This window comes from Rhincodon typus, chromosome 45, assembly GCF_021869965.1.
Source record: "Rhincodon typus isolate 14 chromosome 45, sRhiTyp1.1, whole genome shotgun sequence".
NCBI lineage: Eukaryota > Metazoa > Chordata > Chondrichthyes > Orectolobiformes > Rhincodontidae > Rhincodon > Rhincodon typus.
Genome location: NC_063376.1, coordinates 4,123,810 through 4,146,723, shown reverse-complemented (window position 1 = coordinate 4,146,723; position 22,914 = coordinate 4,123,810). Strand labels below are relative to the sequence as shown.

Here is a 22,914-nt window from a genome sequence, read left to right as displayed (position 1 = left end):
GTCTAGGCCCGAAACGTCAGCCTTTCTGCTCCTATGATGCTGCTTGGCCTGCTGTGTTCATCCAGCCCTGCACCTTGTTGTCTTGGATTCTCCAGCATCTGCAGTTCCTACTATCTCTAGTAAAAATAGGTGATGGGTTCTATTTATTGGTACAGACCTGATGAGCTGAAGCCTCTCATCTGTGCTGTATGAGTCTATGGCAAATGAAGGAGCTCCTTGTGGTTTTTCTTGGTGGCTGGTGGGGGAGGATTGAGACAGAAATGGGTTGAAGAAGGTGAATGGAATCGGAAAAGAGTAGTTGGGCATCACTTTTGCAATCTAGGATGTTCCTGGAAATGCGAGCAGGTTTGACATCGAGGATGTTGTGGGGAATGGAAGGTTTGAGTTATGAGGAGAGGCTGGGACTTTTTTTTTTACCCTGGGAGCGCAGTAGGCTGAGGGTGACCTTATAGAGGTTTATAAAATCATGAGGGGCATGTGTAGGGTGAATAGCCAAGGTCTTTTTCCAGGGTAGGGGAGTTTAAAACTAAGGTGCACAGGTTTAAGGTGAGAGGAGAAAGGTTTAAAAGGGACCTGAGGCGCAAATTTTTCACGCAGAGGGTGGTGCGTGTGTGGAATGGGTTGCCAGACGAAGTGGTAGATGCAGGTACAGTTACAACATTTAGAAGACATTTGGACAGGTACATGGATTGGAAAGGCTTTGACGAATATGGGCCAAATGCTGGCAAATGGGACTCGTTTAGTTTGGGAAACGTTGTCGGTGTGAATGAGGTGGAACGAAGGGTCTGTTTCCGTGCTGTATGATTCTATGACTCCAGACATGTAAATGATCAGGCCTCTGTCCTCCCAGAGATTCCACGCCCATGCCTTTTGAAGGTAAAGCATCAGAAACAGAAACAGCACAGAACAATTCATCTGAAAGGGTAAAGTTTACGCTGGGGATGGAACACGGAAACTATGGGTCAGGTTGGAAGATGTAATCAGGGAGTTTGCAAACTACGAGGTTAGCTTGATGATGCAAATAGGGTGGTCATGCAAATCATCTGAATTACGCGTAACTCAAGCGGGTCAGGTAAATTAAACTGAGGGCTCGCAGATGGATGATAGTTGGATAAGCAGCATGGGAGATGTGCAGAGAGGTATGGACAGTCTGAAAGAGAGATCGACAGATAGATAACAGCAAAGAACTGCTGGAGCTCTGCATTCGCAACCAAAAGTACACAGAATATAGAACATACAACAGTACAGGCCCTTCGGCCCACGATGTTGTGCCAATCTATTATCCTACTAAGTTCAAACTACCCTGCATACCCTACATTTTACTATCCTCCAATGTGCCTATCCAAGAGTCGCTTAAAAGTCTCTAAAGTATTTGACTCCATTATCACTGCTGGCAGCAGATTCCACATGCCCACCACTCTCTGTGTGAAGAACCTACCTCTGACATCTCCTCTATACCTTCCTCCAATCACCTCAAAATTCTGCCCCCTCGTAATAGTCTTTTCCACTCTGGGGAAAAGTCTCTGGCTATCCACTCTATCTATGCCTCTCATCATCTTGTACAGCTTTATCAATTCACCTCTCATCCTTCTTCGCTCCAATGAGAAAAGTACTGGAAGAACTGGAGGAGTTGAGGGTTCTATAGTAGAAAATGTCACTGGACCCGTTAGAGGAAGAATGTTATTAAGCTGGAGACAGATTTACCAGGATGTTGCCGGGTAGGGAGGGTCTAAGTTATAAAGGAAGGCTGGGGATTTTTTCACTCGAGCGCAGGAGGTTGAGAAGTGACCTTATAGAGGTTTATAAAATCACGAGGGGTATAGATAGGGTGAATGGTAGGCATCTTTACCCGAGGGTGGGGGGGATTTCAAGACTAGGGGACACATTTTTAAGGTGAGAGGAGAGAGATTTTTAAAAAAGGCGCAAGGGGAAATTTTCTAATGCAGGGAGTGGTATGTGCGTGGAATGAACTTCCAGAGGAAGTGGTGGATGCGGGTACAATTACAACATTTGGATGGATATGTGTATAGGAAAGGTTTGGAGGAATATGGGCCAGGAGCAGGCAGGTGGGACTAGTTTAGTTTGAGATTACATTCAGCATGGACTGTTTGGACCGAAGGATCTGTTTCCATGTTGTCTGACTCTATAACCCTAATATTCTTTGACTAGAAGTCTAGAATAATGGTTGGCAGAGCTGTAGGTTCAAATTCCTCCACAATGGATGGCGAATTCAAACTAAATATGGAATTAAAGAGCTGGAGTTGATTGCAACATTTAGGAGGCAAGTTACAACATTTAAAAGACAAGTTGCAACAATTAAAAATACATTTGGTAAGGCACATGTAAAGGAAAGGCTGAGAGGAATATGGGCCGAATGCAGGCAAATGGGACTAGTTCAGTTTAAGTTACCATGGATAGGTTAAGCTGAAGGGCCTGCTTCCATGCTGTATGAGAAGGTAACTGTTGTCATTTGTGGGGGAGAAAATCTATCATCCTTACTTTATCTGGGCTATCCAGAGCCACAGCAATATGTGATTGACTGTTAACTGCCCTCTGGGCAATTAGGCTTGGGTAGTAAATGCTGGCCTGAAATGCCAGCATCCAATAAAACAGACAAAAGGAAAAAAAACCTATTTCCTCTTCCTCTTCGGCGTTGAGGGATTCATTCTTTCTGTTCCAAAAGACCTGGTCATCAGCTGAGATTCTCAGATGCCAAAATAGAATTGGATTCTTGGGAGTTCAATGATGTAAGCGTGGCCTTTAAATGGAACTGACCGAGCGATACAGAAAACCGGAGAGTTTACACCTCGATTCAAGACGATGTCCCTTCAGGGTCAGAGATTTCTGCTCTTGATCGCCACACACCCCCTGCTTGCCTTCAGATCACTGATGGCGAGATAGCGTCGTCAAATACACAGCCGTTCTGCATCCCCTCATTGATACATCTGGCCCCCAAAGCAGCCCACCTTAGTATCTCATTCGTTGGCATTTGTTGCCCAGAAGGGCAATAAAGGGTTAGCCCCATCGTCTCGGGGTCTAGAGTCACGTGGAGCCCCGACTGGCTACAGATTTCATTCCAGAAAGGAACTGGTGACCCAGACGGGACTGAAGAACAATTGACGTGGGTACTGAGGTTGCTGTTTTGTTTTGTTCTCGATCCATTAAATACTCCCAGGACAGGGACAGCGACAGCAGGGGGGTTAGATACAGAGTAAAGCTCCCTCTTCACTGAACCCTCATCAAACACTCCCAGGACAGGAACTGCATGGGGTTAGATACAGAGTAAAGCTCCCTCTACACTGTCCCCCCATCAAACACTCCCCAGGACAGGGACAGCACGGGGTTAGATACAGAGTAAAGCTTCCTCTACACTGTCCCCCATCAAACACTCCCCAGGGACAGGGACAGCACGGGGTTAGATACAGAGTAAAGCTCCCTGTATACTGTCCCCCATCAAACACTCCCAGGACAGGGACAGCACAGGGTTAGATACAGAGTAAAGCTTCCTCTACACTGTCTCCATCGAACACTCCCAAGACAGGGACAACACGGGGTTATATATAGAATAAGTCTCCCTGTTTACTGTCCCCCATCAAACACTCCCCGGGTAGGGACAGCACGGGGTTAGATACAGTGTAAATCTCTCTCTACACACTCCCTATCAAACACTCCCAGGACAGGGAGAGCACAGGGTTAGAAACAGAAGTAAAGCTCCCTCTGCACAGTCCCCATCAAACACTCCCAGGACGGGCACAGCACGGGGTTAGATACAGAGTAAAGTTCCCTCTACGCTATCCCCATCAAACACTCTCAGGACAGGGACAGCACGGGGTTACTGAACGATCCCCTCACTGGATTCTCAGATGGAGGGCGCCGCCAATGGAATTAGCCCCACCTTGTAGGATTTGCCCAATCCCCATCCTCGGTGCAATCAATACCAAGATGGGGCCATTGACAATGAAAAGTGAGAAGGAATTAACAGAGTATAGCCTAATTGGAGAGGCAGTTCCACAGTCCTAATGTAAATCTTTGTGTTATGAGAATTATTCCTGTATTCCTGTTCACGGTAAATAGACAATCATATAATAGGGAAGGATATTATTAACTCAGAAAGGATGCAGTAAAAATTTACCAGGATGTTACTGGGACTGGAGGGTTTGAGTTGTAAGGGAAAGCTGGGACTTTTTCCCCTGGAACGTCAGAGGCTGAGGGGTGACCTTATAGAGGTTTATAAAATCATGAGGGGCATGGATGGGGTGAATAGTCAAGGTCTTTTCCCCCAGGGTAGGGGAGTCCTAAACCCGAGGACTTAGTTTAAGGTGGGAGGGGAAAGATTTAAAAGTGCTCTGAGCGGCAACTTTTTCACGCAGAGGGTGGTGCCTGTGTGGAATGGGCTGCCAAAGGAAGTGGTGGAGGCTGGTACAATTACAACATTTAAAAGACATCTTAGATGAATAGGAAATGTTTGGAGGGAAATGGGTCTAACACAGGCAAATAGGACTAGATTAGATGGCATGGTGGCTCAGTGGTTAGCACTGCTACCTCCCACCACCAGGGACTTGGGTTCGATTCCAGCCTTGGGCAACTGTCTGTGTGGAGTTTGCACATTCTCCCTGTGTCTGTGTGGGTTTCTGCCTGCAGGCTAGGGTGGGTTGGCTGTTCTAAATTGCCTGTAGTGTTCAGTGATGTGTAGCTTAGGTGGGTTATAAGGGGATGATGGGTTGGGGTGGGATGCTCCAAGGGTCGATTTGGGCTGAAGGGCCTGTTTCCATGCTACCAGATCTGCTGAGCTTTTCCAGTAACCTCTGGTTTCGACCTGTAACGTTGACCTTCCTCCTCTCTGGTGCTGCCTGACCCTGCTGTACTTTTCCAGCCTCACACCTACAGACTCTGGCTTCCAGCATTTGCAGTCTCTGAGATTTCTTAATTATCTGCTTCGCCTGCGTGCCAGCCCTGCAGCAGTTCATGCACTGGGGTTCCTGTTTAAGTTAACCGTCTCAGGACAAATGTAGAGAATACTGGCCAGTCTGTGTACACAAATTTTAGCTGCTGTGACAGTGTGAGATTTTTAGCCAAGAGGTCCTTCAGGAAGACCAACACCACCACCTGCTGGCACAGCAGCGCATTGCGGATTAAGACTGCACCAACTCAATCTCAGGATCACCGAGCCCAGAGGGAGTCGAAAATCTCGCCTGGAGTGTCTTGTCTTTTTTAATTGACTGCGCCGTCAGATGCTCGCGCCTCTGGAGCCAGGTGGGTCTTGAACTCGAGCCCTCCTGGCCCAGAGGCAGTGGGCACTACCCGCAACGCCACAATTTTCTCCCCCTGACGTATTTTCGTCAATCAGCTTGTTGGAGATACTCCCTCTGGGCTGGAACCTGGGCCTCCTGCTTTGGAGGAAGGGACGCTACCACTGCACCACAACAGCCCGCTTTCTCTTTCTCTTGGAGTCCGAGCCCACGCTGAGGCCGGGAGTCCGAGCCCGCGCTGAGGCCGGGAGTCCGGGTCCGTGCTGAGGCCGGGAGTCCGGGTCCGCGCTGAGGCTGGGAGTCTGGGTCCGGGAGTCCGAGCCCATGCTGAGGCCGGGAGTCTGGGTCCGTGCCGAGGCCGGGAGTCCGGGTCCGCGCTGAGGCTGGGAGTCCATGTCCAGGAGTCTGAGCCCGCGCCGAGGCCGGGAGTCCGGGCCCGCACCGAAGCCGAGAGTCTGGGCCCGCGCCGATGCCGGGAGTCTGGGTCCGCGCTGAGGCTGGGAGTCAGTGTCTGGGAGTCCGAGCACGTGCCGAGGCCGGGAGTCCAAGCCCGTGCTGAGGCGAAGAGTCTGGGTCCGGGAGTCCGAGCCTGCGCCGAGGCTGGGAGTCCAGGTCTGCGCCGAGGCCGGGAGTCTGGGTCCGGGAGTCTGAGCCCGTGCCGAGGCTGGGAGTCCAGGTCCGCGCTGAGGCGAGGAGTCCATGTCCGAGAGTCCGTGTCCGGGAGTCCGAGCCCACGCCAAGGCCGGGAGTCCGGGTCCGTGCCGAGGCCGAGAGTCCGTCTCCGGGACTCCGAGCCCGCGCCGAGGCCAGGAGTCCGGGTCTGGGAGTCTGGGCCCCTGCCGAGACCGGGAGTCCAGGCTTGCTTTCACCCCGGACATCAACAATGCCACTCGAGGACAGGAGATAAAAAGATAAAGAAAGAAAAAAAAAACGTAAAGAGAGGGGAATAAAAGAAAAATAGTGGATGGACGGGACAAGCTGTGGCTCAGGAGTCTGACTTCACTTCTGCCTTGGAGGGGACTCCTGTGGTGGGATTTGAACTCATGTCCTTAAGTTATTAACCCATGCTGTCTGGGTTAGTAATGGGGCATTATCCTGCCACCACTATCTGTTTGTATCTAGGGCTAGCCTCCATACCCCAGCTGTACCCAGTGGGTACATGGTGGCACAATTGTAACATCACCAGTCTGGGTGTTGGTGGTCTTTTGCAATTTGGGTTCAAATCCCACCCAGGTGTAACTCAAATTCAATTTTCTGAGAACGGAAGGCTAATCTAATTTTCAGAGATAGTAGGAACTGCAGATGCTGGAGAATCTGAGGTCCTCAGAAGAGGCTTCGCAGCGGGCTTAAAATTGTTTCAGGGATAGTAGGGATAGTAATTTTCTGAAGAAGGGTCTCGGCCCGTAACGTCAGCTTCCCTGCTCCTCTGATGCTGCTTGGCCTGCTGTGTTCATCCAGTTCTACACCTTGTTATCTCTCATCTAATGTTGTTTTTTTCACAGAGGTACAGCACAGAAAAAGGCCCTTCACTCCAACACGTCCATGCCGACCAGATATAAACAAATGAATCAAGTCCCATTTGCCAGCATTTGTCCCATATCCCTCTAAACCCTTTCTATTTAAAGTTTTCGAAAAGATTTGTAGCTTGGGTTGTGGATGAGGTTGTAGACATGCTCGCCGGTGGGTTCGGTTGCAAACGTTTTGTCACCCTGCTGGGTAACAGCGTCAGTGTCCTGTTCTGTTTGTTACTCATACATTTCGATTTGCTGGGGTGGTTAGTGGTTCTCGTCGTGTTTGTGTCTTCCTGTTGTGGTGTGTCTTTGAAGTCTTCAAAAGGAATGGATACCCATAAAATCACAAACTGCTGTTACCTCCGAGACAGACCACAACAGGAAGACACAACATGACCAGAATCACATATCACCCTACTGTACATCAAGGACATTTCAGAGATGACCACAAGACTACTTAGACCCCTAGGTATCAGAGTAGCCCACAAACCTACAACCACCCTACGACAGCTACTGATGAGCGTAAAGGATCCCATACCCAATACCAGCAAAACTGGGGTTATATACAAAATAGCATGCAAAGACTTTGAGAAACAATACATAGGCCAAACCGGAAGAAAGTTGACTGTACGTATACACGAACACCAGCTACTCACCAAGAGACACGACCAATTCTCACTTGTCTCACTACACATGGACAATGGGGGACATGAATTTGACTGGGACAACACATCCATAATTGCACAAGCCAAACAGAGGCATGCCAGGGAATTCCTGGAGGCCTGGTATTCCAACCAGAACTCCATCAACAAACACATTGAATCAGACCCTGTGTACAAACCACTGAGAAATAGAACCGGAAGTAATACCCCAGCAAACCGAGGTATATAAATAACAAGTGGGACAGAACACCAATGCTTCACCGGAGGTGCACTGACTATGTTACCTAGCAGGGCGACGAAACGTTTGCAACCAAATACATTGGCTCGGCGAGCACGTCTACAACCTCACCCTTCCTCCTCATGTCCCCATCCAGATGCCTCTTAAATGTTGTAATTGTACCAGCCTCCACTATTTCCCCTGCAGCTCATTTCGTACATACACCACCCTCTGTGTGAAAAAGTTGGCCCTTAAGTCTCTTTTAAATCTTTCCCCTCTCACCTTAAACCTATGCCTCTCTAGTTTTGGACTCCCCTACCCTGTGGAAAAAGACCTTGGCTATTCACCCTATCCATACCCCTCATGATTTTATAGATCTCTACAAGGTCCCCTTCAGCCTGCGATGTTCTAGGGAAAATAGCCCCAGCCAATTCAGCCTCTCCCTGTAGCTCAAACCTTCCAACCCTGTAACAGCCTTGTAAATCTTTTCTGCACCCTTTCAAGTTTCGCAACATCCTTCCCCTGGAGTGTCGGAGGCTGAGGGGTGACCTTATAGAAGTTTATGAAATCATGAGGGCCGTGGATAGGGTAAATAACTAAGGTCCTTTTCTCCCAGGGTGGGGCGGGTGGGTTCCGAAACTAGAGGGCATAGTTTAAGGTGAGAGGGGAGAAGATTTAAAAGGGCCCTGAAGGGCAACTTTTTCACGCAGAAGGTGATCTGTGTATGGATTGAGCTGCCAGAGGAAGTGATGGAGGCTGGTACAGTTACAACATTTGAAAGACATCTGGATAGGTACACGAATAGGAAGGGTTTGGAGGACTATTGGAATACTGCCTTCAATTCTGGTCTCCCAGCTATAGGAAGGATGTTGGGGTCAAGCTCTGGCAGATGGCAAAATAGTTTATTTTAGGAAAAATGGACGGTTTGGGCTGAAGGGTCTGCTTCCGTGCTGTATGACTCTATAAATGTCTTTGTAAGTGAGATTACAGCAAATATTTTTAGGCAGTGCACAGTCACGTGACGATACTTATAGCCCAGTCACTAAGTTATCTGCTTATTTATAAATTTGCTGCTCGTGGGAGTTGCCAATAGATGGTGCTCAGTTACCACGCTCCCCACAGGGAGAAGCGACCGCCCTTCGCAACAAACACTTCACCGACTGTGAAGTCCCTGGGGAGAGTGGTTTGCAAAGAAAAAAGGGCGCTACACAAATGAAAACCTGACGTTGGCGCTTTGCTGTTTATTGACGAACGCAAGGGGGTGGGGGGGTTAACGGCCCCGAATTTTGGTGAAAGAAAGAGAGAGGAAGAGAAAGATAGAGAGTGTCAGGCTGAGGGGTTGGAGTCACTTTGGGGGTAGGGGGTAGGGTGGTGTTGGGGATTGAAACTGCGTCTCCCCTCTGAAGGGCTGAGGGTATTTTTATTGAACAAAGGTGACAAGTCCCCCATCCCTGGCCACCATTTTGTCAGTCATCAAGGGGTAGTTTTTAAATTCTGAAATTAAAGAGGCATCTGGTTGGTTACGTGGATGAGGAGGGAATAGAGGGATAGGGCATCAAATAAGGGCAGAAGGTTTTAGTTAGGGCATGAGGGCCAGGACAGGCTTGGAGGGCCAAAGGGCCTCTTCCTGCGCTGTACTTCTCATTTGTTCTTTGTTCTAGAAGCCATGGAGTGATTTGAACCGGGTTTCTGACCCCCGGAGGTGGGGGGGGTTGGTGGGGGGAGGCATGCGGTCGCTGGAGGATGAGGCCCGGTCGTGTTTACTGCTTCATTTTGTATAAAGGCATCCGAGGTGTGGGTGGGGTGCAAATGGGGAGCACCGAACGGAGGTTGAACGGACCTGGTCAGCAGTGATGGAGAGAGGCCTACTTCAGGCTGGCAGGATCCAGGCCTTTCTCTGACCTGTGGGCCTCGGCGCTCTTGTGGGGCAAGGAGAAAGGAGTGGGGGGGGGGGGGGGGGGGGGGTAAATCTTTGGGGACCCCGGCTGAAACCGCACGGCCGCATACAGAACGTCCCCGTCCCCTCGTGGGGCCTTGCTCCCGGTCTTCGGGCCTTCTCCTCCTTTTCCGACCTGTAGAGAAGCGTAGACAATCCCTTCCGGGTTGACGAACTGGCAGGGAGAAGCAAAGAGGGGACATGGCGGCAGGTTAGACAGGAGGGAGCGATCCTGTTGGGAGTTTTCACTAAGCTGCCCCTGGTAGCAGTCCGCAGGGGGGAGGGGGAACGGTGGCAGGGCGGGGCAAGTCATCGGTTCATGTTGGCCAACTCCTGCCCCCACCCTTTTCTCCCCATTCACCTCCCCTCCCCTTGAAAATGGAGGGCCCGGGGGAATGGGGAGGGGTGGGGACAAGGCTGGTGCTCTGAAGGAGACCAGGGAGGTTGTCCTCCACACTCCCCTCTACTCTCAACCCCCCTCCATGCCTCCCCTCCCCTGGAAAAGGGGCGAAAGGTCAACTCAAAATGGCATCTCCCGAAGTGACCTGGGTCATCGTCACGGGGACATGTTGCCGCCCGACGTTGTGCTAAACAAAAGACGCTGAGAATAGTCCATTCGGGCCTCTCTAGCCTGCGCTGCCATTCAGTAGGATCATGGCCAATTGACTGTCTCGATACCCTGTTCCTGCTTTACTCCACAGGCCTCTAGATACCTCTAGCCCCCACTCATGTTCCCCCAGACTCCAACAGTGGGCAAATCCTCGGGCCTAGCCCCAAACAGTTGGGTTTTCAGGCCTACCCCGGAAGGAGAAGATTCCCGAACATCGTCAGTTGCACATGGCTGTGCAAGTTGGTGAGAGGGAAGCGGCACAAATTCAACCCTCCACCCCACTGAAAAAAATAACATTTAAAGCGGCAACAATGGGCTGACCGTGCCCGACTGAGTCGTCCTGAAGTTGCGGAAGGCGCTACGAAAATGTAGGCCTCATCCCGTGTTGGCAACACCATTCGGAGACGTGCGGGTGTGGGATTCAGGGGAAGATCTTGCCTAGGTGGGGGGAGGGGGGCGTTTGGGACGTGAGCTAGGCCGGTCGCTGAGGGGCCCTCTCCCGGTCAGAGCCAGTGGGGGTTCCACACCTCCGTGGGATCTTGCTATGCGCAGCTCCGCCCGGGAGGTCAGTTGTCAATCTCCTGCCGTTCACTGGAAGGCCGAGGTGGCGGGGTGGGGGGGGGGGCGGCGTTGTCCTCGGAACTTGATGAGGCAAAGCAGAAAAAAAAATTACTCCGAAAAGGGAACATGTGAGAAAGGGGCATGGGAAGACTCCACCATTCCCGCCACTTCGCGGAGATTGCAGCTGACCTTTCGCCCCACTCTCGTATTGACCGCAGAGCGCGCTCGAGGGGCTGAATGGCCCGCTCCTGCTCCCAATTCCGACATTATCCCATCAGATTCCTGAGGGCCCTAATTCCGTTGGCATTTCCTAATTCCCCATTTCTCGGAACATCCGCCTCTAGGTCTTACCTCACCAGTGGACTCCGGGTCAGGTAGGCACTGGGTACCAGGACCTGGAAGATAGAAAGCAGGTGGCATGTTCAGGGAACACAGTCTCGTCCTTGCTTGTGACTCCCCGCCCTGGTATTGCCTCCCTACCCTCCTCCCCAACCTCCACCCCAATCTCCACCACCAACTACCAACTCCAACCCTCCTCTTGAGCACTCCACTGTCCAATTCTAAGCATTGCACCCCTTGGTGGCCTGGACTCCCCACCCTGGGCGCTCAGTGATCCTGCTCTGCTCTACAACACTGCGGTGAAGCTACCTGCGACATTTCCTTGGGTTTCCCCAAGGGGCTACATCAATGCAACTCCTTGTTGCTGCTTGAGATCTCCAGCCATTTCTTGGTTGCCGCACCAAGACACATTGATAAATTGTCTCCTGCGTGGGAGGTATTGGCACTGCCAGTGGGATAGGGGGCAGCAGGGTGGCTCAGTCATTGGCACTGCTGCCTCACGGCGCCAGGGACTCGGGTTCGATTCCACCCTTGGGCTGTCTGTGTGGAGTCTGCACGTTCTCTCCGTGTCTGCGTGGATTTCCTCCCACAGTCCAAAGATGTGCAGGTTAGGGTGGATTGGCCGTGCTAAATTGTTCCATAGTGCCCAGGGATGTGCAGGTTAGGGTGGGTTGGCTGTGCTAAATTGTCCCATAGTGCCCAGGGATGTGCAGGTTAGGGTGGATTGGCCGTGCTAAATTGTTCCATAGTGCCCAGGGATGTGTAGGTTAGGGTGGATTGGCCGTGCTAAATTGTTCCATAGTGTCCAGGGATGTGCAGGTTAGGGTGGACTGGCCGTGTTAAATTGTTCCATAGTGCCCAGGGATGTGCGGGTTAGGGTGGATTGGCCGTGCTATATTGTCCCATCGTGCCCAGGGATGTGCAGGTTAGGGTGGATTGACCGTGCTAAATTGTCCCATAGTGCCCAGGGATATGCAGGGTTACAGGAGCAGGGTCGGGGTGGTGGGTTTCGGTTGGATGCTGTTCGGAGGGTCGGTGTGGACTCTATGGGCCTTATGTCCTGTCTCCACATTGTAGGGATTCTATGAAATTCCTTCTCATCTCAGTCCTATTCTGTCTCCTTTAGCCTGTGAGCACCCCCCTAGCCCGTCCAAACCGGGAACACCCTTCCTGTCTGTCTAGTCCCGTCACAGTCTGAAGGGTTCCCATTTGCTGCCGACAACCCTTGAACCCCTTCAAAAACAAAAACGGCCAAAGCCAAATGGCAAGTCGACTAGATGAAGCATCGTGCCTGGGACTGGGTAAAATGCAGGGGCTGGGCAGGGTCAGTGAGAGAGCTTGCTCACTCTATTGACCCCATGGCCTGTTGTCATTTGCCCTTCCCATGCTGCGCAGGGTTAGAGACGGTCAGTCTGGGAACAGGGTAAAGGGTGACACATAGAATCATATAGTACAGAACAGGCCCTACGGCCCATCGAGTCTGGACAGCCCAAAATACACTCCGACCTGCGCTAATCCCAATTTCCCACACTAGCCTTAAATGTGATGACACTTAATGCGCTCATCCAAGAGCTTTATAAAGGAGGCTTCCTTCCTCAACTACCCTCCCACAGGCAGTGCATTCCAGACCCCCTCACCAAGCTCTGGGTGTAAAATCTGTTCCTCAAATTCCCTCTAAACCTCCTCACTTTCACTTACAAATGATAAACCCCTCATTATTGACCCTCCGACTAAAGGCGACAGTTCCTTTCTATCTGCCTTGTCCACATCCCTCAGGATCTTAAACACCTCTATCAGGTCCACCCTCAGCGTTCCCTGCTCCAAAGAAAACAGCCCAAGCTTATCCAGCCTCTCTCCATCGCCTGAATGCTGCACCCCAGGGGGACATCCTGTGAATCTCCTCTGTACCCCCTCCAGTGCAAATCACCTCCTTGCTACAGCCTGGGGACCAGAACACTCCAGAGCCAAGATTAGGCCAGAGGAGGTAATGTGTGGCATGGAATGGCTGATGCCAATGTGGTCCACGCCTCTCCAAGTTGGCACATCCGACGCAGCTCTCGAAACAATTAATCCGAGGTGTTTACTCCCCAGTTGGCCCTCGTCCTTCGCTGGGGAGTTGTCCAGGGCTGGACCACTGCAGGGAAAGAGAGCACAGAAGGTGTGAGGTTACACCTGAATACACTGCGACACGGTCATCCTGAACAGAAATAGGTCATTCAGCCCCTCAACCCTTCAACGATGTCACAGTGGATCCGTACCAGCCGTGACTTCCTGTCTGCACCCGCTGCCCGATAATATTTTCACTAATATACCATTAACACACAGTGCATCGTTATCAAGGGGGAGCAATGGAGACGGAGAGGGAGGGGCAGAGAGGGGAAGGGAAGAGCAACAGAGGGGGTGGGAGTGCCAACACTGAGGGTTTGGAGAAGACAAAGAGGGGAGGGAGGGCAACTGGGAGGGGGTGGTGTTCCCATGTATCTGCTGCCCTTGTCCTTCTAGATGGTAGAAGTCATGGGTTTGGAAGGTGCTGCCTGAGGATCTTTGGTGAATTGCTGGTGAAATGATGGTACACACTGCTGCTACTGAGCGTCGGTGGGGGAGGGAGTGGATGCTTGTGGATGTGGGGTCAATCAAGCGGGACGCTTTGTTCTGGATGGTGTTGAGCTTCTTGAGTGTTGTTGGAGCTGCCTCCATCCAGGGCAAGTGGGGAGTATTCCCTCACACTCCTGGCTTATGCCTTGTCGATGATGGACAGGCTTTGGGGAGTCAGGAGGTGAGTTATTTGCTGCAGGATTCCCAACCTCTGACCTGATCTTGTAGCCACTGTGTTTAAATGGCTAGTCCAGTTCAGTTTCTGGTCCATGGTAACCCTCAGGATGTCGATATTTGGGGGAATTCAGTGATGGTAATGCCGGTGAAAGTCAATAGCCAATGGTTGGATTGTCCCTTATCGGAGAAGGTCATGGCCTGGCATTTGTGTGGCGCAGATGTCACTTGCCACTTGTCAGCCCAAACCTGGATATTGTCCAGGTCTTGTTGCATTTGGACACGGACTGCTTCAGTATCTGAGGAATCACGAATGGTGCTGAACATTGTGCAATCATTGACGAACAACCTCAATTCTGACCTTATGATGGAGGGAAGGTCATTGATGAAGCAGCTGAAGATGGTTGGGCCTAGGACACTACCCTGAGGAACTCCTGCAGAGATGTCTTGGAGCCGAAAGGATTGACCTCCAACAACCACAACCATCTTCCTGTGTGTCAGGTATTACTCCAATCAATGGAGAGTTTTCCCCCTGATACCCATTGATTCCAGTTTTGCTAGGGCTCCTTGATGCCACACTCGGTCGAATGCAGCCTCGATGTCAAGGGCTGTCACTCTCACCTCACCTCTGGAATTCAGCTCTTTTGTCCATGTTTGAACCAAAGCTGTAATGAGGTCAGGAGCTGAGTGGCCCTGGAGGAACCCAAACTGGGCGTCACTGAGCAGGTTATTGCTGAGTAGGTGCTGCTTGATAGCGCTGTTACTGACACCTTCCATCACTTTCCTGATGATCGAGAGGAGACTGATGGGACGGTAATTGGCTGGGTTAGATTTGTCCTGCTTTAAATGTACAGGACATGGCTGGGGAAGGATCACTGGACTCGAAAGATTAACTCTGCTGTTCTCTCTCTCCAGAAGCTGCAAGATTCTGACAACTTTTCTCAGCAAGTTCTGTTATTGCTTGAACTTTCCATATTGTTGGGTGGATGCCAATGGGACAGCTACATGTTGCCATCCTTACCTTGGCCAAATTGTCCTGCCCGCCATTTTGGTTTCCCACAGAGGTGGTTAACCTTTGGGTGCCTCAGTATGGGGGTGACACAGCAACATCTGAAACTTGGACTCGTGTTGTTGACCCTCTGGTGGACAAGGGTAGTAAAGAAGGTGTTTGGTACACTTGCCTTCATTTGTCAGTACATTGAGTATCGGAGTTGGGAGGTCATGTTGCGGCCGTACAGCACATTGGTGAGGCCACTTTTGGAATACTGCATTCAACTACGATTTTTGTGCCATAAGAAAGATGCAGTGACACTTGAAAGGGCTCAGAAAAGATTCACGAGGATGTTGCCGGGGTTGGAGGGTTTGAGCTACAGGGAGATGCTGAATAGGCTGGGGCTATTTTCCCTGGAGCGTCGGAGGCTGAGTGGGTGACCTTGTAGAGGTTTATAAAATCATGAAGGGCATGGGTAGAGGGAATAGACAAGGTCTTTTTCCCAGCGTAGGGGAGTCCAAAACTAGAAGGCATAGGTTTAAGGTGAGAGGGGAAAGATTTAAAAAGGACCTAGAGGGCAACCTCTTCTCTCAGGAGGTGGTGTGTGTATGGAATGAGCTGCCAGAGGAATTGGTGGAGGCCAGTACAATTACAACATTTGAAAGGCATCTGGATGGGTACACGAATAGCAGGGGTTTAGAGGGATATGGGCAAAATGCTGGCAAATGGGACTGGATTAATGTAGAATACCTGGTTGGTGTGGACGAGTTGGACTGAAGGGTCTGTTTCCATGCTGTACAGCTCTGTGTCTCTAAGACTCTGCGACTCTATGACAGTTTCTCTCTATGACTCTATGATTCTTTGACTCAATAACTCTTTGCCCCTATGTCTCTCGGTCTCTATGTCATAGGATCATAGAATCACAGAATCCCAACAGAGTGGAAACAGGCCATTCGGCCCAACAAGTCCACACCGCCCCTCCGAAGAGCAGCCCACCCAGACTCATGCATTTCCCATGTCTAACCCACCTAACCTAAACATCCCTGGACACTACAGGCAATTTAGCATGGCCAGTCTATCTAACCTGCTCATTTTTGGACTCTATGTCTCTATATGAGCCTATGTCTGAATGTCTCGATGACTCGGAGATGCATGATTAAATGACTCAATGACTTAATGACTCAATATCGCCGTGACTCTATGTCGCTATGACTGTAGGTCTCTATGTCTCTATGACTCTATGTATCTCCGACTCTATGACTCTACGAGTCTATGTCACAATTTCTCTCTGTCTGTATGGTTCTTTGTCTCTATGATCCTATGACCTTATGTCTCTATGACCCTATGACCCTGACTGAGAGGTAGAGTTGTGACACACAGAATCAAGAATAGGGAAACTAAATTCTTTCGTTCCTGTTCCCTTTCTGCGTCGATCTCACTCCCTGTGACTTTTCCGGTGTGCCTCTTCCTCCACTCTCTCCCTGTGGAAAGGGTACACTGCTATTCGACTTAGGCAGGCAGCACAGAAAGGGGTATTGCGGGGGGGCAGTGGGAGAATCGATTGCGTGCTGCTAAAGACATTTCCCGACAAAATTGCTCTTCACTTTCTCTCTAAAATGCGTGTTTCTGGCACGCTCCCAACATCCAACCATTGTCCAAGATGCCACCCAATCTGTTTTAAGAGTTTCGCTCAGTTTCAGACCAACCACAGTTTCCGGCCTGTGACTGACATGTTCTGGGGTCAGGTTATCAGAACAGGAGAAGGCCATTCAGCCCCACTAAAGCATACCAACAGCCCTTGCTTTCTCCACAACAAAAACACATCAATCCCACTCTTAAAAACCCTGACTGACCGCGGTTTTGTCAGGAGGATTTGGCGGAGCGTGGTAGGAAGCGGGTTTCCAGGTCCCTACTCCCCTTTTCAGGAAGTCTTGTTCCTTGACATCTCCCTCTTGCACTGTCCCGAGTCACTTTTTTCTCTTTCTGAGGAGAATTCGGGGCTCAGAAGATGCCCATGATGTGGAGTGTGTCACCCTTGGCGACTTTCCAAAGGGAATGGGATAGATATTGGTGTGTGGGAGATATGGAAGGGGAAAAGGGGGAAGGATCAGTTGGGTAACCTGTACTAGCATGATGGGCCCAATGGTCTCCTCCTGTGCTGGAAGACGCTGCGCATGAGGTGCCACTAGAATTCTAGAATCGTACAAGACAGAACAGGCCTTTTGGCCCATCAATCTGCACATTAAATCGACTCTAGTTCCACTTTCCCACACTAGGCCCATGGCCTTGAGTGTTCTGAAATTTCTGTAACACTCCTGGAGTCATTCTTGTAGAAACTCAGGATCGAAGGGCTGATTGGCCTACTCCTGCTCCAGCCATTCATGGCTGATCACCCAAGTCAGCCCTCTGTTCCTGCTTTCTCTCCCCCATACCCTGTGATCCCTTTAGCCCCAAGTGCTATCTCCAACACATTCTTAAAAACATACAATCCTGTTTCCATGATTGTAAGGAACTACTGAGAGTTGTAAACACAGCCCAGTCCATCACACAAGCTAACCTTCCATCCATTGACTCCATCTACACTTCCTGTTGCCTTGGAAAGGCAGCTAACATCATCAAAGAACCCTCCCACCCTGGTTATAATCTCTTCCAATCTCCTCCATCAGGCAGAAGATACAAAAGCTTAAACACATGTGCTAACTGGTTCAAGAACAGCTCCTCCCCCACTCTCATCAGACTTCTGAACGGACATCTCATAGTTTATTGGTCTCGCTCTCTGTACACCTCCTCTGCAATCATAACATTGCATTCCTTGCTCTGTTCTAACACCCTGTGGTATGATCTGCCTGTATTACATGCAAAACAAAACTTTTCACTGTAACTAGGTACATGTGACAATAATGTATCAAATCAAACCTGTTGTGCCACCCTCAGGAATCTGTGGACCAGCTCCCCAAGATCCCTCTGTTTCTCTGACCTTCCTGGTGCCCTGCCATCCATTGAGTAGGCAGTGGGCAATGATGGTGAGAGTTGTCATCCTTTAACTCATGGAGGTAGAGGATCCTCCAATTACTGGTGCCAGGAGTGGCTACATGGGCACTGTTGATCTGGAGGGACGGGCTTGGCAATGGTGCCCTGGCTGGTTGACTGACGCCATCTGGGGCTGGGGTGGGATGGGGGAATCCAGTGCGGTCAACCAATCACAGTGAAGCCAGAGCCTCTAGGACCCAAACCTGGCTGGATCACCAAGGGTTCCACAATCTCAACAGATTAATCTGAGGTTAAAAAAGAAAAGCCCCACTCTCGGGGGGGGGGGGGAGGGGTTAGGGGCCCCCACCCTCATTGCCTGGTGTAGGCAGAACTCGTGACTCCAGACCCATGGCAATGGAAGTTGAGTCTTAGCTGCCCTCTGAGAAAGGGGATGATCTGTGCACACGTCTTGATCAATTGGGTCAATGGGCTGAGGAGTGGCTAATGGAGTTTAATTTAGTCATAGTCATAGAAATGTACAGCATGGACACAGACCCTTCGGTCCAACTTGTCCATGCTGACCAGATATCCTAAATTAATCTAGTCCCATTTGCCAGCATATGGCCCATATCCCTCTAAACCCTTCCTATTCATGTACCCATCCAGATGCCTTTTAAATGTCATTGTACCGAACTCCACCAATGCCCCTGGCAGCTCACTTCATACATGGATTACCTTCTGCATGTAAAGGTTGTCCCTTTTAGGCTCCTTTTAAATCTTTCCCCTATCACCTTAAACTTATGCCTTCTAGTTTTAGACTCCTCCACCCCAGGGAAAAGACCTTGTCTATATACCCTATCCATGCCCCCCATAAACCGTTTATAAGGTCACCCCTTAGCCTCTGATGCTCCAGGGAGAATAGTCTCAGCCTATTCAGCCTCTCTCTACAGCTCAAACACTCCCACACAGGCTACACCTTTTTAAATCTTTTCTGAAGTCTTTTAAGTTTCACAACATCTTTCCCACAGCAGGGAGACCAGAATTGCACACAGTATGGTCTAACCATTATCCTGTACGGCTGCAACATGACAATTAGATAAGTTAATTTAGATAACTGCGAGATATTACATGTTGGCAAAACAAACAAGGGCAGGACTTATACAATTAAAAGTAGGACGTTGGGTTGTGTTGTAGAACAGACGGACCTCGGGATTCAAGTTAATATTTCCTTGAAGTTTGCATCACATGTAGACAGGGTGATTAAGAAGGCATTCAGCACGCTTGCCTTCATTGTTCAGATGTTTGAGTACAACAGTCGGGACATTATTTTGAGATGGTACAGGACATTGGTGAGGCATCTTCTGGAGTATTGCGTCCAATTCTGGTCTCCCTGTTATAGGAAGGATATAATTAAGCTGGAGTGGGTTCAGAAGAGATTTACCAGGATGTTGCTGGGAATGTGGGGTTTGAGTTATAAGGAGAGGCTGGGACTTTTTTCACTGGAGGTTAGGAGTATAGAGATTTATACAATAGTGAGAGATATAGACAAGGTGAATGGGAGGTGTCTTTTCCCTCGAGTGGGGTATTTCAAGACACAGGGGGAACATTTTTAAGATGAGAGGAGAAAGATTTAAAAAAGACATGAAGGGGCACCTTCTTTACACAGGGATAGTAGGAACTGCAGATGCTGGAGAATCTGAGATAACAAGGTGTAGAGCTGGATGAACACAGCAGGCCAAGCAGCATCATAGGAGCAGGAAGGCTGATGTTTCGTGCCTAGACGTTGATGAAGGGTCTCGGCCCGAAACGTCAGCCTTCCTGCTCCTATGATGCTGCTTGGCCTGCTGTGTTCATCCAGCTCTACACCTTGTTATCTCATCTTTACGCAGAGAGTGGTTCGTGTCTGGAATGAACTTCCTGAGGAAGGGGTGGATGTGGGTACAGTTACAATGTGCAAAAGACATTTAGATAGGTACATGAATAGGAGAGGTTTGGAAGAATATGGGCCAAGAGCAGGCAGGTGGGACTAGTTTAGTTTGGGATTACGGTCAGCATGGACTGGTTGGGCCGAAGGGTCTGTTTCTGTGCTGGATGACTCTATGATTCCAAGTTAAAGGGACTGGGAGGTTCTGCGGAGACGCGAGGAAAATGCCACTTTCTCACGGGCAATCAGGAGGTCATTGGCACGTAGGAACCTCATAAGCGATGGCTGGTTCTCACGAAGGAAGAAATAAACGGCCTGTGGCGAGGGCCGGGGGAAGGGTTCCTTACCTCGCTGCAGATGTTTCTTCTTGCGGACGTATACAGCCGCTGCTATCGCCATGGAAACGAGGAGCACAATCACCGCGGCAACCGCAATCCCTAGAATCCAGGCCAACTTTCTTCGATTGGCAGTGAGTGTGGTTGCGGAAGGAGGTGGTTGCTCTGGTAAAATGGTGCTGGCTTTGACCTTGGGTTTGGAAGTGGTTGATCGCCATGCTGAAAACAGAGAGAGAGAGACAGAGAGGGCTGCTTTATCGAAAGTAAGATCAGCGCCATATAAATGCCAGGCAATGCCCATCTCCAGCAATCAAACTATTGCCGCCCAATGGCATTACCATCACTGAATCCCCGCCCTCTCCCGCCTTATCAACATCCTGGGGGATTACCATTGACTAGAAACTGAACTGGAGGGTTGAGTCCCACCACTCCACTCGTTACGCTGTTAATGTAACTGTGTTGCTTGAACTACTCGCTCTGATGAAGAGTCATCTAGACTTGAAACGTTAGCTTGCTCTCTCTCCATGGATGCCGCCTGACCCGCTGTGATCTCCAGCAACTTTTTGATTTCAGGTTGAATTACAAAAATGGCTAATTCTTTCTCTGCTGTCCACCATAAAAGTATCACACAGCAGGCTTCTTTTACGAATTAAAAATAATCTGTTTTATTGTAAACACAATCTGGACAATATCCCGGCTTGGGCTAACAAGTGACAAGTGAGATTCATGCCACACAAATGCCAGGCAATGACCAGCTCCAGTAGGAGACAATCTAACCACTGTCCCTTAACATTCAATGGCGTTACCATCACTGAATCAACAATATCATTGACTGGAAATTTGTTATGGATCAGACCAGGGTTCCTCAAAATATATTAAGAGGGCAGTCTAGCCCCAAAGTTTTTCTTATTTTAGAGGCAAATATAAAGTGTTGCGCTCCAGATACATACAATGTGACTGGTCAAATTTAACGATGTTAAGCAAAACACAGTTTATTTAAATACCATAGTTAAAATACAACAAAATGAAAGAAGATAATAGAATAACTTAACTCTATTGGAAGTTTAAGACTAAGAGATACAGTAACTAATTACTAACATTACTAATTAACTGTTCCAATATGGTCATATCCCATAAACACACCCCTTGGCAAAAAGGGCAAATTCAGAAATCAGATTTTCTCACGCGCAACACCCGCAGTAAGGAAGAGAGCCCCCAGCTTCTAGCTGTAACCGAGAAGGGGGAAAATAAAAGCTTCTACTTCCTCAAGGCTCCAGAAGCTTGTGCTAAATGTAAAAGCTTAAAAAAAATTAGAAATGCTGGTTCTGTGGGAGGTGGTGACACCCATCCAGATGCTTCTATTGTTCTAACTTCTAAAAAAACCCCTCAAAGCCCCTGTTTATTTTACCACAGACTGTCCTACACTTCTCATTCAATCACTCTCTTAAGAGAAACCAAGGACAAAATACACCTCTTAAAGCCACCGTATTGTGACAAACTCAACTGTACTCGCCACATAAACACAGTGGCTACAAGAACAGGTCAGAGGCTGGGAATCCTGCAGTGAGTAACTCATCGTCTTGACTCCCCAAAGCCCATCCACCATCTACAAGGCACGAGGCAGGAGGGTGAGGGAATACTCTCCACTTGCCCTGGATGGGTGCAGCTCTGACAACACTCAAGAAGCTCAACACCATCCAGGATAGAACAGCCCCCGCTTGATTGGCACCACATCGACAAGCATCCACTCCCTCCACCCACCGACGCTCAGTAGCAGCAGTGTGTACCGTCTACAAGATGCGCTGCAGGAATTCACCGAAGACCCTTGAACAGCACCTTCCAAACCCACGAACAAGGGCAGCAGATACATGGGAACACCAACCCCTGCAAGTTCCCATTCACAGACCTGCTGAGTTTCCCCATCAACTTTCTGTTTTTATTTCCGATTCCCAATGCCCACCGACTTTTGTTTTTACAAGAGAAAATGGAGGTTCATTCCCAGGACAGTGTATCTGTTCCAACAACAATTCTAACGTTTACACAGATGCTTTTCCTGACCAGATGTTCCCAAATGATGCCATGTTGGGATCCCAGACGGTCAGTCTGCCAGACTTGCTGCTGCCCCTCAGGTATTAAGGGTGAACATTAAATCTCAGAGCAGGAGGAGGCCGTTCACCCCCTTGAGCCTGTACTGCCATTCAATACAATCATGGCTGATCTCATCTTGGCCTCAACTCCACTCTCCTGCCCACTCCCCTTGACCCTTCAATGTGTTTCTAATTAGCAATCGCCTCCTCAGACTTATCCACTGCACTCTGAGGGATTGAATTCCATAGATTCGTGACCCTTTGAGAGAAGTAATTCCTCCCCATCTCTTTCTTTAATCTATTGCCCCTTACCCTAAAACCGTGACCTCTCATTCTAGATTGCCCCACACGGGGAAACATCCTCTCCACATCTACTTTGTCAATCCCTTTTAGCAACTTATAGACCACAATCAGATTCTCTCTCGTTCTTCTGAACTCCAGCCAGTAAACTGGCCAATCTCTCCCCACAAGACAAACCCCTCATCTCTGCAATCAATCGAGTTAATCTCCTCTGAACTGCCTCCAATACAACTGCATCCCATTTCAACTAAGGGGGCCAAAACTGTGCAATCCTTTCACTGCTGTCAGAGGTAGAGAAGGGTCTAGGTACTGGAGAAGGTGACAGAGATAGGGAGGGGGTGGAGGGGCTGGAGGAGGTGACAGAGATAGGGAGGGGGTGACAGAGATAGGGACGGGGTGTAGGGACCTGGAGAAGGTGACAGAGATAGGGAGGGGGTGTAGGGGCTGGAGGAG

The 22,914-nt window shown here is 49.7% G+C and overlaps 1 protein-coding gene and 1 long non-coding RNA gene across 2 annotated transcripts in view; both read right to left on the bottom strand.

Annotated features, from left to right (window-relative positions):
• Positions 1-8,860: 8,860 nt before the first annotated feature.
• LOC125487809 lies at positions 8,861-11,218 on the bottom strand. The gene is made up of 2 exons (XR_007266110.1): positions 11,098-11,218; positions 8,861-9,750 (listed from the first exon to the last, which is right to left on the bottom strand). It is a non-coding gene; the product is annotated as an uncharacterized LOC125487809 (long non-coding RNA).
• Positions 11,219-19,925: 8,707 nt separating this feature from the next.
• The window catches only part of LOC109922620 (paired immunoglobin like type 2 receptor beta), a 6,393-nt gene continuing 3,404 nt past the window's right edge, over positions 19,926-22,914 (bottom strand). The window contains exon 3 of the mRNA XM_020522664.2: positions 19,926-20,293. Coding sequence (XP_020378253.2) covers positions 19,926-20,293 — 368 coding nt within the window. The remainder of the gene's footprint in view (positions 20,294-22,914) is intronic.